Below are 14027 nucleotides of genomic sequence, written 5' to 3'. Positions count from 1 at the left end.
TCCAGAGAAGATACCAGTCTTCCAGATGTAAGAGCCCACTGTGGAACAAAAACCTTTTTTTAATGAGTTTTTGTCTTGTATACGATATTTTGCTGCTGTTATTTTGTTGACGTTACATTCTCTCTCACTTTTGTTTTTGTCTAACTGACTGCTCCATGTACAGGTATCTACAGGTACAGACTGTCGGCCACTGATTGGTCAGAGTGCCATCATAGGAAGAGACGTGCAACACAAGAATCAAGCCGAAAAATGCAAAAACTGTAGATCAGTTAAAAAGACTTGAAAATCCTAAAAACGTGGCTTAATCTCCATAATTACCAGGGAAATGTCCAAAATCTAAATATTTAACAGAGGAGTCTGGTGTATTCAGCGACAGCACTGCTGATCACACAGTCAGCATCAATTTAGGATGAATTCTAAAATAAAATAAAGAACAATATTAAAATAAATAAGCATATTGTCAGGGGAATGTACTTTGTGTATTAGGTTAGATTAGATCCAGACTCAGGCAAAAGACTCGGGGGGGGGCGGGTCTTCACAACTTCACAACAAAAATAGAAGAAGGTTCCTGTATTCTGGAGTAAATTTACGATACAACGTGACATTTCTTTGAACCCATTGAGGGGACTTTATTTCTATAGGGATATATGAGATTGTGTGAGGGAGATTTGAATCAGTAATCAGTAGTGCCTGTCTGGAGGAGGTTTGGGTGTGAATCAGATGGTGTGAAGGCGGTGGGTGATGGCTTTGGAATTGGGGGTCACATGCAAATGTGTAAGTAGGAATGGCTCCAAATACGCTGAAAACCATGTTTAGTAAATGAATGCATTTTTGGTAACAGCATCTCTATGTTTAATGCTCGCATACTCAATCGCTCTGGAAGGACTTCATGGAATGGTGAAAAAGAAGCTACAGAGTTGTACCAATATAAATAATAATGATATTATTTTTGGTAAAATAAGGAGCACTAAGTTGGAACTTATGAACAATTCTTTGCTTATTCTAGCCAAATCTTTCATCCACCAGGCAAAATGTATAAATGATATATATGAACCCCACCCATATTTACATGCTTTTATAATGAGATCCAATTGTACATAAAATCCCTAAAATTAATGAAATCAAAATATGACAAAGTCCTCTATGCATTTGTAAAAATAAGCTCAAAAAATAACCTCAAAAACAGAACAAATATTTTTAAATGGAGTATTCTGAGATTAAAGTCTCTCACAATTCAGATTTTTTTTCATGCTGTTTTTTCTTTCTATAAATATTTTTTCTTTACATTTGGCCCTAATACTTTACAGTGTTGTGGGGGAAAAAAGTAAAAAAAAAGTTACCCCGTGATTGTAGGAGGAGGAAGATGTTTTGACATCATGTATCACTTCCGGTCGCCTTCAGACAGTATGAAAACATGGCGGCGGACCGCGGTGTCTTGTATAGTACGGTAAGTGCCATTTACTCTTCCTTACGCCGTTTTTACGCTTATAGTTTGGTATCACTTGAAGTGAATAATAACATACACTATACTAATGTGTTCTTAAATGTATTTATCGTATGTGTTTTGAAAAGACTGCTGCCATAGGCAGGCTATGCAGACGCATTTACTGTGTGTTGTTTACTAACATGTGACGTGTTCACTGATGGATAACGACTATTAAATTGAATTTGGAGTCAGCGTGTGTCGCTGTTGTCTCCGGTTGTCTTCCGGTTAATGATAAAGATTACTGTTTGTCATTGACGACAATGCATCATCGTTTTGAAGTAAATGAAAGTGAAACAAATCAGCTCACCTTCTGCCCAACCCTTCACATTTGAATAAAACAAATACAAACAATCATACAAACTGAGCCATTGTTGCGACAACGCAAACGTAGTCTCTCTGTAATATCCATTGACTCAATTATGTGTTAATTTTTTAAATCCTATAACCCTTTTGTGATTGTTTTCATTGGTTCCATTATGTGTAATATTGCAGAGCCAACACCTGGTCTTAAACTGTTTGTTCTAATCTGACTTTCCTAAAGCAGAAATATTGTATTGTTCACGTTATTGCCTTTAGACCTCTCAATATCTTCCACACTAAGCACTCCAGTTCCCCTATCTATCCACAAACAATGACTGACATTCATTTGTCATTCTTAGGTCTCCATGTCTTTATGCCATTCGTTGTCATGATTACTTGATTCAGAACTTTTCCTTCTGTTGATTATAATCTAAGAAACGGAAGTGGGGAATTATGTTTTGAAAGCATGCATTTCCCATGTCTTCTTCCAGTGCTGGTTTATCTTTTAATGTCAACATCACATAGACATTTATACTGGACATATAGCAGAACATGCTTTACACTGATTGATTTAAATTATTTCTGAAAATAATTTGCTCCACTTGCAGCTTAATCCCAAGTTTCTTCATACCAACTCCACCAGCCACACCTCGCCATTCAGTGCCATAGCAGAGCTCATAGGTGAGTCATTATCGCAATGTTGTGCGTGTGATTACATGTGAACTTGGATGTCTTGGACATTTGTGATTAAGTTGGCCCACATGCTTGAGATTCTTGGATGCCGTCAAAAACACATGTTTCATCTGTTATTTATTTTGTCTAAAGCTCTGTTTTGATCAGTTGTCAAATGAATGAGGCAATTTTCTCCACCTTGGGGACACATTGCTTTAATAGAGTTAAAAGAATGTCTAAAAATCCTGATTTCCACTCCAAGAGTGCTCTCTGCACAAAACAACCAACAACATTATGCTGCTGCAAACATTCAAACTCCTTAAAAAACTCATCCTTCCTCACTCAATTTGATAGTTGCCATTACTAACAATGGTGGTGTTTATTGATGAATAACGACCATTAACATTTGGAGTCAGTGTTCATAGCTCTACCGGTTGTCTCTTATGGGGCTGTTTCTAGCTTTGTGGGGGCCCTATGCAAAATGCTCTTTTGGGGCCCCTAGTTTGCCAAGCTACGACATAGAGATTCCTAACCCTTCAGATGATCCACAAAGATGCCACAATCTATAACACTTCACGAGCAAAACAGGCTACAGTCACGATAACCTCTTATATTAAAATTAAACTTCTTAGTTAAGCCACTCAAGCAAGATACACTGATAAAAAAAGATCATTCAAGGAGAACAACAATCCTCTATACGTCAATAAATAAAATAGATATTGAGGGGGTTTTTTTTATTTGATTTTTTTAATGTACTTTAAATGTTGAAAGCAAGAGCAAATCTCAAGTTCTCACAACTTTAAACAATAATAAAATAAAGTGGGCCAAGATCAACAGAAAATAAATGAGGCTATTAGTTAGAGTAAAAAACACTATTTAGGGCCCCCTTGATGGCTTGGGGTCCCTGTGCATTCACACAGTCCATGTGTAGCAAGGAACGGCTATGTTCTCTTGATAATGATAAAGATTCTGTTTTGTCATAGACTTGATAGCAATGCACCATAGTTTCGAAGCAAATGAAACTGAAGCTGATACTAACCAACAACCTTGATAAACAAGGTTGCCTTGTGCTCCACCATATAATTATTTTCATATTCATATAAAGCAATTGTGCTGTTTGTTCCTGTGCCAATGTAAAGGGAGTGTCTCTGGGAAAGTTTTTTTCCAGGAGTCTCAAAATTAGTGTCAACACCTGGTCTTTAACTGTTTGTTATAATCTTGTTGTCTCATCAATTTCACAGTTGTCACAAAAACTGGGAAATCCTTCAGTTACAGCAGAATATTTAAGGCACATAATAAAAAAAAATTGTATGTATAAAGGAATAAAATACTCTAATAACAACAACTATACAAAAAGTATTTAATGTTAGGATGTACTCAAAAATTAAGGAATGAAATATACTCCATTGTCGGAGTCAGTGGCGATGTGTGGTAGACAGGACACAACATATACAGTGGTATGCAAAAGTTTGGGCACACCTTAGGAAAATCACTGCATCACTTTGTCACTTGCTGAGCTTTTGAGGCAGCAGCTTCATTTTAACATATTTTATATCTTATGGAAACAGAAACATCTCTGTCGTGAAATCATTTTTATTGGTCCAACAGAAACATTTTTATGTGCATTTAAACAAAAATAGGCATGTGCATAAATTTGGGCACACCAAAGAAATAATTCCATTAATATTTGGGAGTGGCTCAGTGGTTAAGACCGGTAGCCTGTGTGCAAAAGACTTCATGGTCGCAAGTTCAACTCCACCCCTGGCAGGTTGTACTCAATTCCTTTGTGAGTCGCTTCGGATAAAAGCATCTGCTAAATGACATACGTAATGTAATGTTATGTTGTATTTAGTAGAGCCTCCTTTTGCTGCAAGAACAGCCTTTAGACGCCTCCTATAGCCACAGACAAGTCCCTGAAGTCTGGCAGGTGGCATTTTGGCCCATTCCTCCATACAAAACGCCTCCAGTTCAATCAGGTTTCTTGGCTTCCATGCATAGACAGCCTGCTTCAAATCAATCCATACATTTTCAGTGATGTTAAGGTCTGGGGACTGGGATGGCCATTCCAGAAGATTGTACTTGTGCTTCTGCATGAATTCCTTGGTGGATTTTGAACAGTGCTTGGGATCATTGTCCTGCTGAAAAATCCAACCACAGCGTAGCTTCAACTTTGTGACCGATTCTTGAACATTCTTGTCAATCTGCTGATACTGAGAGGAATTCATGTGGCCCTCAACTTTAACAAAGTTTCCAGTCCCTGTGCTAGCCACACAGCCCCATAACATGATAGACCCTCCACCAAATTTCACAGTAGGCAATAAGTTCTTCTCAAGGAATGCAGTGTGTTGTTTTCGCCATGCATACCTCCTCTTGTTCTGACCAAATAACTCTATCTTAGTCTCATCTGACCACAGTATTTTTTTCCAAAATGCTTCTGGCTTGTCCAGATGTGCTTTTGCATACCTCATGCGACTCTTCTTGTGAAGAACACTCAGGAAAGGCTTTTTGCGCATCACCCTTCCAATGAGCTTTTCCTGGTGCAAAGTATGCTGGATTGTGGAACGATGAACAACCACACTATGTTCTTGTAGTTCTCTGGAGGTGGTCTGCGGCTTGTCTGTGACCATTCTAACCATCCTTCGCCTGTGCTTTTCCTGTATTTTTTTTGGCCTACCACATCTTTCCTTCACAAGGACTGACTGTGGATAATTTCTTGATAATTTCTTGTACCCTTCTCCTAATTCATGATAATGAATTAAATTAGTTTTTAGATCAGTGGAGAGTTGTTTAGATGCCCCCACATTGCCACATTCTAAAAAAGATCCTAAGACAAGCACAGCCAGCAATTACCTCTGTTAAACAGCCTTTTTCATGATTGGTTCCACCTGTCACCTGTTTGTAATTGAAGGTCTCACGAGCTAATCAAAGCAATTTTGTGCTGCAACCTGTCAGCTATAAGTCCCTTCAGGTCTTGAAATGAATGTGATTAAAAGGGTGCCCAAACTTTTCCATATACCATTTCTTACATTTAATTTTATCATAATAAAACTATGTAATGCTACTCTAAGAATTTTGGTCTGGAAAACAATTAAATGTCTACATCTCCGTAGGAAATCAAATCTTGTTGCTGTGATCCTCTCTTATAAAGTTAGCACAAATTATCATGAAATCTATGAGGGGTGCCCAAACTTTTTATCCTGCCTGAACTTAGCCTCAAGTTGGTTGCATGAAAGGAGGGGCACATATATTGCCATAGCGATACCTCTGTATTGTTACATAAAATTCCGAAACCTCTTTTTACACAAGCGTTTCACCTCTTCATACGTTTCCATGATAAGCTGGTGATCGTTGGTGATAAAATGGACATTCGTCTTCTCCATTTCTGCAAGCCATGCCTTCTCATCCTGGTTTGACGTTCATGCAACAGACTAAGCCAGGATGAACTTAGTAGCCTGTCCTGGATTTCTTTATTCTACTTTCATTCAACAGGCCCCTGGTCATTGCTTATCATTGTGTGAACTTAGCAAATATAGTCACATTAATCATAAACCTCTTTTCTTTTTTTTAAATGCCTATAAAAATGTCTCTCGTCACAGACAATGCCTATGATCCAGATGTCAATGCCAAACAGTTCTGGATTGATAAAACTGTGGTTAAAGAACAAGAATGCCTCATTTTTATGGATAATGGAAATGGACTTGTCCATGACACTATGCATAAGATGCTCAGGTACAGACATTGCTGCTTATATTTCTTAAAGAAAACATATATAACATTACTTTAATTGAAACATTATGTCTGTTATTTTAATTTTGATACCTGTTGTTCTTAAATGTAATGGAATTTATAGTATTTTAAATAACATGTGCTTTTTTCTCTCCTAAGCTTTGGGTACAGTGACAAGACACCTATAAATGGTGTAGCACCAATTGGTATCTATGGCAATGGCTTCAAGTCTGGATCCATGCGTCTTGGCAAAGATGCCATCATTTTTTCTAAGTCCGAGAGCACTTCATGTGTTGGGATGCTCTCTCAGACCTACCTTGCAGAGATTGGTGCAAATCAAATAATTGTACCAATTGTCTGCTTTGAATATACAGAATCAAGAAAGTATATCCTTTATCTAATTCAGTCACATGACATATTAACAAATGAAATCTGAATATTTACTTGTTCCATTGGGGTATCTAAGTTTAGTTTTGTGTAAAATATTTATTTGTCCATAACTTAAGCTTTACTGTCTGTACGAGAGGAGCACAAAGTCAGTCTGGAAGATATCCTGCGCTATTCCCCTTTCACAACGGAGGAAGAACTTCTCACTGAACTCGACCACATCGGTCCCGCCTGGTCCACGGGAAAAACTGGCACACGGATCATCATCTGGAATCTTCGCAAGTACAGTATTTCGAATATTCTGCAATTCTATTTTTAGATGTCCATGTTTCTTTTTGGAGAAGATCATCTTGGTTCAAGTCAAGTCTTTAGATTTGAATAGTGATAAACAATGATAGAGACCTATGTTGTTTCAGGACATCAACTGGAAAATTAGAGTATGATTTTGTCAAGGACCGTTACGATATTCGAATTCCATCGGACATCTATGAAGGAGTGAGTGACGCTTCTCCAGGCATGGTCTCATCGTACATTCCTGAGAGTGTTTACTCGCTGCGGGTAAGGGACTGTAAAATACATTTAAAAAGTCATCATGTCTTCATCACTCTGTTACACACAAGGTTACACTTACCTTTGGCAGTGGCTGCTGTTGGGTCCTCGGCACATTCATGATAACTCCTGTCTTTCTTGCTTTGTGGGGTAGTATTGCATTCTGGGCCTTCATCAACCCCCACACACACACACACACACACAGTGTTAACACACACAGAAAGGCATACACTCAGTCAATTCTTAAGTCATAGATTTAGCAAAGACTGCTTTTTAAAAAGATTTTTCTTCACTTTTTAGATTGTTGTGTTGCGATTGTTTTGCTATTAATCTTGTATCTGTGTTTGTCCTCTTCTCTCACTCTCTTGCTCTCTCTACTTCTTGTATTTATTTATCATTTCTGTAGGCATGTCAGGTAAAATATTATTAAGTTTCACATTTCATTAATCTTGTTTCTTTGTAATTGGTGCAGGCATATTGCAGAATATTGTACCTGAAGCCTCGAATGCAGATCATCATACGTGGTCATAAGGTGCAAACTAAGCTCATCACCAAGAGTCTTGCCTCATGCAGAAAGGACCACTACAAGCCAGTTTTTTTGGTATCCTTTTACCACAACTTCTCTAGAGCTGTGCATTTGTGTATGTATCCCTACACTTGGGTTTTCTTTAAAGGTCAATTCAGAACAAACGCATACCCATTCATTTTGGGTATAATACCATGAGCAAAGACCAGTATGGCATTATGATGTATCACAAGAATCGTCTCATCAAAGCTTACGAACGTGTAGGCTGTCAGATTAAGGCGAGTTTGCAGTTATTGTCACATATTTTCAGTGGTTTCTAAATGTTGTCATCTGGTGTTTGTCTCTTATGGACCATTTGCTTCTACAGGCAAACAAGCAAGGTGTCGGGGTCATTGGTGTAATAGAGTGTAACTTTCTTGATCCTACCCACAATAAACAGAGCTTCAATGAGACCGATAAGTACAGGTAACAATCAGTAATGTGTTCACATTTGATCATATTGCATATTTGATTTTTTTTTTTGATCATATTTTTTGTAGTGTAGAGATTTGAAGTGCTTTATTTCTTGTTTCAGGAATACTATGAACAGTTTGGGGGTCAAACTGGAGGAGTACTGGAAAGAAATCCAACACATTCGCAAGAAAGATAACCCAAACAGCAATACTCCAGTGGAGGAAACTGAGTTAGTGCCATTGCAGAATAGTTGACACTGTTCAGTTAATGTTCAGCATACATATTTATTGTTGTCTCTGATGAGGATTTATTGTCTTTGTCTTCAGAAAGCGACCAGATCAAAACTGGGTGCAGTGTGACACCTGTTTAAAATGGCGCAAACTCCCTGATGGGATCGACTGCACCAAGCTACCAGATAAATGGTTCTGTCATATGAACCCTGATCCCCAATTCAGGTAACAAGGACAGTATAATTAATCATGTAAAAATGGTATGATTCTTGAAGCATTCTCACAACAGCTTGCCAACTAGCTGTTATTGGGAAGGCTAGGGTTATTGACAGTATATTATTAATGATGGTGCACAGGAAAAGCAGACCATGGCATGTAATATTAGCTTATTTGATGGAGAGATATAAGCTGGACTAAATGTCCGCTGTTTGTGTGAGGAAGAAAAGTTTAAGCACTTAAATTTACTTTGGGTTAGAGGTAGAAAATATTGTTGCCTTTTTAAAATCATACATAAAGTACATACTCAAGAATCTAAGTCAAAATATTATTTAACAAGAATATATGGGATATTTGTAGTAATGCTTTGCCAGCCTTGGGCATATGTTATGAAAATGATTGTTGCCCCACCAGCACAGGTCCATTATTGATATTGAGGCATTTGGTCAAAGCAGCCATACCAAATGTAGCCAGGGTAGTAAATATTTGCAAATTTTTCAATTTTATCCAATGTTTGTGTAGCTCTGGAAACTAATAACCACACAGGACACAATAACTGGGGTTCTTGCAGCAGTTTAATCACTGATGTGTACAAATAAACACTGGTAACTGGCTACATACAGAAACACAAAAAAAGAAATACGTGACTAACTAAACAAAACCCACTCGACATAGCAACTCTGTATGTTACACACTGAGACTTGTTGAAATGTTATGTACATGGTTACCTGTTGCACAATTTTCCCTCCCCACTGTCCTCCGTGTCTCCTGTCCAGCACACTGTCCAATCACAATGCAGCTTACTGCAATTTTTAAATCGCAGGAGAAAATATCACATATTAATCCTTTAAATTATTTTATTTTTTTTATCAAAATAAGAATAATGATGTAAAAATTATTGATTTTTATAATATATATAATAAATTAGATATTTATTCAGAATTGTTCAGCCCTACCCCCTTGTGACTAAATTAAAAACAGCACATGCTCAGCAGCCCACTTAACCTTATAACAAGTCTTAAATTAATCGAAATTATATAACATTCAGAATTTAAAAGGAAAATGCAAACACATTTGACATATGACATGTCTTTGGGGAACATATGTAGTCCAAAGTGTTTTTTCTTTTAATTTTGCTGTACGTTTATTACCACTCTCTCTTCCAGGAATTGTGCGGTAGAAGCGGAGCTAGAGGACTCTGATGATGATCAGCCCTCATACTGTAAAACCTACAAACAAGAGTGAGTCACGCTTTTTCAATAAATTACAATATCAAAATATATAAATCAATATTTAGACTCGGTAAGGATTGTTACTTGCATTGTTAAGATGTCCAAAAGGATTACTAACCCCTGTGATTTCTGTCTCAGAGAAAGGCAGAAGAAAAAGCAAGAAGAGATGAAAAGACAACAAGTAAGAAATTACATTTTACTGTCTTCATTTATCTGCCATTTTTAGTACACCTCTGCATTATCTGTAATAATTTGCTATCACATATCATTAATTGTGCTTTTTGTAATTGTTTAGGAAGAGGATGCTAAAAAGCAGCAGGAGATACGGCGTTTGGTTGCCAAGCAATCCAAATCTCTTCAGCAACCACGGAAGCAGCAACTGCGTCAAACTGTGGGTTTTCAATATGACACTAATGGCAATGTTTTAATTTATATATGATTTAACATGAATTCAAGAAAATCATTATCTAATAAGTTTCGTTTTGTTGTTAGTCTGCCCCTCCCACTACCCCAAGGCATATGATTAATGTTAAATCACCACAAGGGGGTGCTGTCAGGGCTTCACCCTCTCCACTGAGTTCTTCCACCATTTCACAAGCTGGTAAGGAAAATTACTGTATGTGTTTGAGTGAAAGTGAGTTTATTCTGAAGCCTTGTTAATACCCCGCAGCCCACACAGCCTTGTGGTCGGCACTTAACCCACAGCAATGTGCACTGAACATGTTAGGTGGCATCAGGATCAACAGAAAAGTAAGGAGATAATGTACACCGATGCCCAACTCAGCAAAAGAACCATGCAGAAAAAACATTTTGACAACAGAAGAAGTAGTCGCCAAGGATAGTCATCCGAGCATCGACCTGGTGACCCTCTAACCAGCTGACACCCCGACTCCACACACGCCACGCGTCGCATGTGTGCGGAAGTACACCACAGGAATTTAGTGTCTCTCACAGAGTTTGATGGAGCTCCCTTTATTTATTCCCATATCGTCTGGTCCTTCATCTACCAGTTTAGCATCTGATGCATCCATTGCAGACACAGTATGCGAGTAGTTTCAAAAATTCCCAGGTGCCCAACTTAGTGCCGCAACAAATTTTTGAGCCCTCACATCCAACAAGCTGGCAGAGATGATTTCATTTCTGGATGTACTGCAGTGAATATAATCTACGCTTTCAAGATTAAAGTACATTGTTTTCTGTTGTTAGCTTGCAGCCCCTCCAGTAGCAGTGGTCTTCCAGTTATTTCTGACGTACGCTCTCTGTCATCATTATGCTCCCCGAGGTATGACATTGTGATGTTTGTGAACTTAAGTACATCATTTTTTACTTTGTTGGAAGTTTAGTGACTGAATGGTATGTACCCTGCAGTGTTAAAAGAACACACCCGGTAACTCCACAAGAAACACCTAAAAGACCACGGGTAAACGGCTTCAGTCGGGTCAACTCTGAAGTAAGCTCATCAGTGAATTTGAGCCCACTGTGCTCACCATCGGTGCCTGTTGTTGAGGAGGAGGATGACGATATCTTCATCTTGGAAAACGGCCGTATGTCCAAGCCAAAACAGCTGTGCTTTACTCCGATTAAAGTGAAAAGGGAAGAGGAGCCAAATGATGCGGATGTGTGCATGGTAATGGAGGGCAGTGATGATGCTGCTGTGGAAATTTCCTCTGAGAAAAATGCAGCCGGAACGAGCTCTACGAGGTGTGACGCCGTTCATCCTCATGTACTACAAACCAGCATCACCACCCAGACGGAGGCGCCCAAAATGAAGAAGGAAGAGGAGGATCAAAGTCAAACCACAGTCAATGTGAGAGTAGAGGTGAGTCAAGTGGATACTGGTGTCTGCACCTCTGATCAAAGAGTAATTAAGCAAGAAAGTGTGAGTCAAAAAGAGCAGATCTCGCAGAACCTGACACATCAGATGGAGAGCGATGAAGCTGCAGGTCCTTCCTGCGCAGATGCGCGGGAAAGAAAACACCCCCCACCTCACCTGCCTAATTCTACTGAGGCACACAAACAACAGAGTGAACTTGTAGAGCTCATGCAGCAGACCGCTCAAGAGCGAGACCGTTTGAAAGAAAAGGTGGAGGAGCTCACCTGCCAGCTACAAGAAATGCAAAGCAGAGTGCAGGAGCTGTCTCAAACCAATGTAAAGAAGGAGTGCTCTCACCAGGCCTGCCAGACGGTGGAGAGAGAGGACGCAGAGGAAGGAAACGACTACAAAAGTCTGTTTCTGAAGGCCAAAGATAAAGTGGATCTATTGATTAAGGATAAAGAGGCTTTATTGGCCGAAGCTGAGACAATGAGGAGTAAAATTCAAGCTGAGAAAAGTGAGGCAGATGAGATTGCACTGCAAGTTGACAATGTGATGCGGGAACTGGATCAAAGAACCAGTGAAAGAGATGAACTGAGCTCGCAGGTCAGTTGTTGTTGTTTTTTTTACACCATAAATAATAATAATGTACAACTTTCTATCTACATATGAGCATGAGGGAATTGTTTAAGATGGACATGTATGTCTGAAGGCAAATATCCACAGATATCACTTGTTAATGTCCAAGTGAACGGGTAAGCTCCCTGCTTCCAGCATGCTGGTGTGACACTTTTTAATTTAACAGCACATTTTTTGCATTTATCTGTGAACGCACTTGTTCGGATTTCACCAGGAAAATCTATTCTATCTTAGTGAAATGTAACCTGTGTAACTATAGACAATATATTCATATAATCTTGTATTGTTTTTTCTTCTTCTTCTTCTCGTGGTTCTCTGTGTGCTACACCAACAGTTGGACAGTGTGAAGGAGGAAAGAGCAAATCTGTCCACTCAGTGTGAAGAGCTCAGGCTGAGCCTGCAGCAGCAGAGGGATGAAGCACAAAGAGCAGCTGTGTCCAGCTCAAATTCCAGCTCCGATACATTCAAAAGGTTAGATTCTTGAAAAGTTGACCCGCTCACATGTTCAGTCCAACCCAGACTTATTTCATTCCATTTTCTCTCAGCTTGATTGAGCTTCGGCAGAACGTTGGGCGCCTTCTCGTCACCTTTGTGCCTGCTCTGGATCCCGCTCAAGTGAATTTTGAGTGCAACGTAATTGATGAAATCCTAGAACAGGTTCTGTCCGATGACAACTTCCTCAGAAATGTGGGTCCAATTCAATGACTCATCAGAACCTTGACTGGACTCAAGTATCCTCATGAGATGGGAAGATGAATGTTTGTAAATGAAGTGAATGTGCACCTTTTTTTTTTACAGATTTATATGTGCAGTAAATGAAGAACACTTTCAGCTGCTTTTCATTACAGTTTTCGAAATGGCAATAACACATTCACTTAATTGTTTTTCTGTTAGATGAACAGAAAGTTACAAAAAAAAAAAGCTGTTGATGTTTTGAAAAATAGTCCTGGCTTTGGAATGTTTCAGAAAGAGAGCTTTTTTGTATGTATTTATTCTGTCTATTATTATATCCATAACTATTTATAAAATTGGGGTGGTATTAATGGAATCACTTAACTAAAGTCATGTACTTCCTACTTGAACAGGCTGTGTTACACATGTCGTACCACTGGCAGGCAAATAGTTCTGAGAAAGGACAGTGAGAGGTAGTCCATTGCACAATGAGCACGCCCATCTACACGCCCCCAGTGTATTAAATCGGTGGCTTCTATTCCTTAAAGCACCAGTACTTTACTTGAACAGGTTTAAAAGAATCCAGTTTCAGAAAAACAAAGTTAATTATTTATTAAAGTAGTCTTAACAAGTTGCAGTAGTTTAAATAATACATTTATTTTCATATATGCCTACTGCAGTTTCGGTTATTCTTTGGGCTTTACAGGTCCACATAGTAATATACTGTACTGTGTACTTGGGGTTTACAAGGCTCAGTAGAAAAGTTGTTGACTAGTTTTAACCACAGGTTATTAAAATATTAACCTTATTGGATCATGATCTCTGTCCTGAGCTCCTATTGTGATGAGGAGCACAGACTAATTTACTCATTTCTAAAGCGACGCAATACCACCACCTCTGAAACAAGTCTTACTTAGACAAAAAGATAGATAAAGGGACGCACCTAATTTATTTTACTTCACTTTTTTTGGTTAATCAATTAAGGTTTTGTTTGTTTTTTGGCAAAGAAGGAAAGACCTTTTGGAAGCACACTTTTATGAAGATACACATTTATGATCAGGCAGCCTATTGCCACAACAGAACAGATTTAGCAAAGGCTTTTGTTCTCTCTCAGATCATTTGAATT

The 14027-nt window shown here is 38.6% G+C and overlaps 1 protein-coding gene across 1 annotated transcript; it reads left to right on the top strand.

Annotated features, from left to right (window-relative positions):
• Positions 1 to 1372: 1372 nt before the first annotated feature.
• Positions 1373 to 13762, top strand: morc3a (MORC family CW-type zinc finger 3a). The gene is made up of 19 exons (XM_044013277.1): positions 1373 to 1447; positions 2395 to 2467; positions 6055 to 6187; positions 6344 to 6570; positions 6697 to 6853; positions 6988 to 7129; positions 7593 to 7721; positions 7805 to 7924; positions 8014 to 8111; positions 8221 to 8328; positions 8426 to 8554; positions 9712 to 9786; positions 9916 to 9958; positions 10073 to 10168; positions 10270 to 10378; positions 10984 to 11059; positions 11146 to 12196; positions 12564 to 12700; positions 12775 to 13762. The coding sequence occupies exons 1-19, from the start codon at positions 1415 to 1417 to the stop codon at positions 12932 to 12934; spliced, it is 3096 nt and encodes a 1031-aa protein (XP_043869212.1). The 5' UTR covers positions 1373 to 1414; the 3' UTR covers positions 12935 to 13762.
• The last annotated feature ends 265 nt before the right edge of the window (positions 13763 to 14027 follow it).

Source organism: Solea senegalensis, linkage group LG2 (assembly GCF_019176455.1).
Source record: "Solea senegalensis isolate Sse05_10M linkage group LG2, IFAPA_SoseM_1, whole genome shotgun sequence".
In the NCBI taxonomy this organism is placed as follows: domain Eukaryota; kingdom Metazoa; phylum Chordata; class Actinopteri; order Pleuronectiformes; family Soleidae; genus Solea; species Solea senegalensis.
The sequence above is the reverse complement of the archived record's forward strand: the minus strand, read 5'-3'. Positions and strand labels throughout refer to the sequence as shown.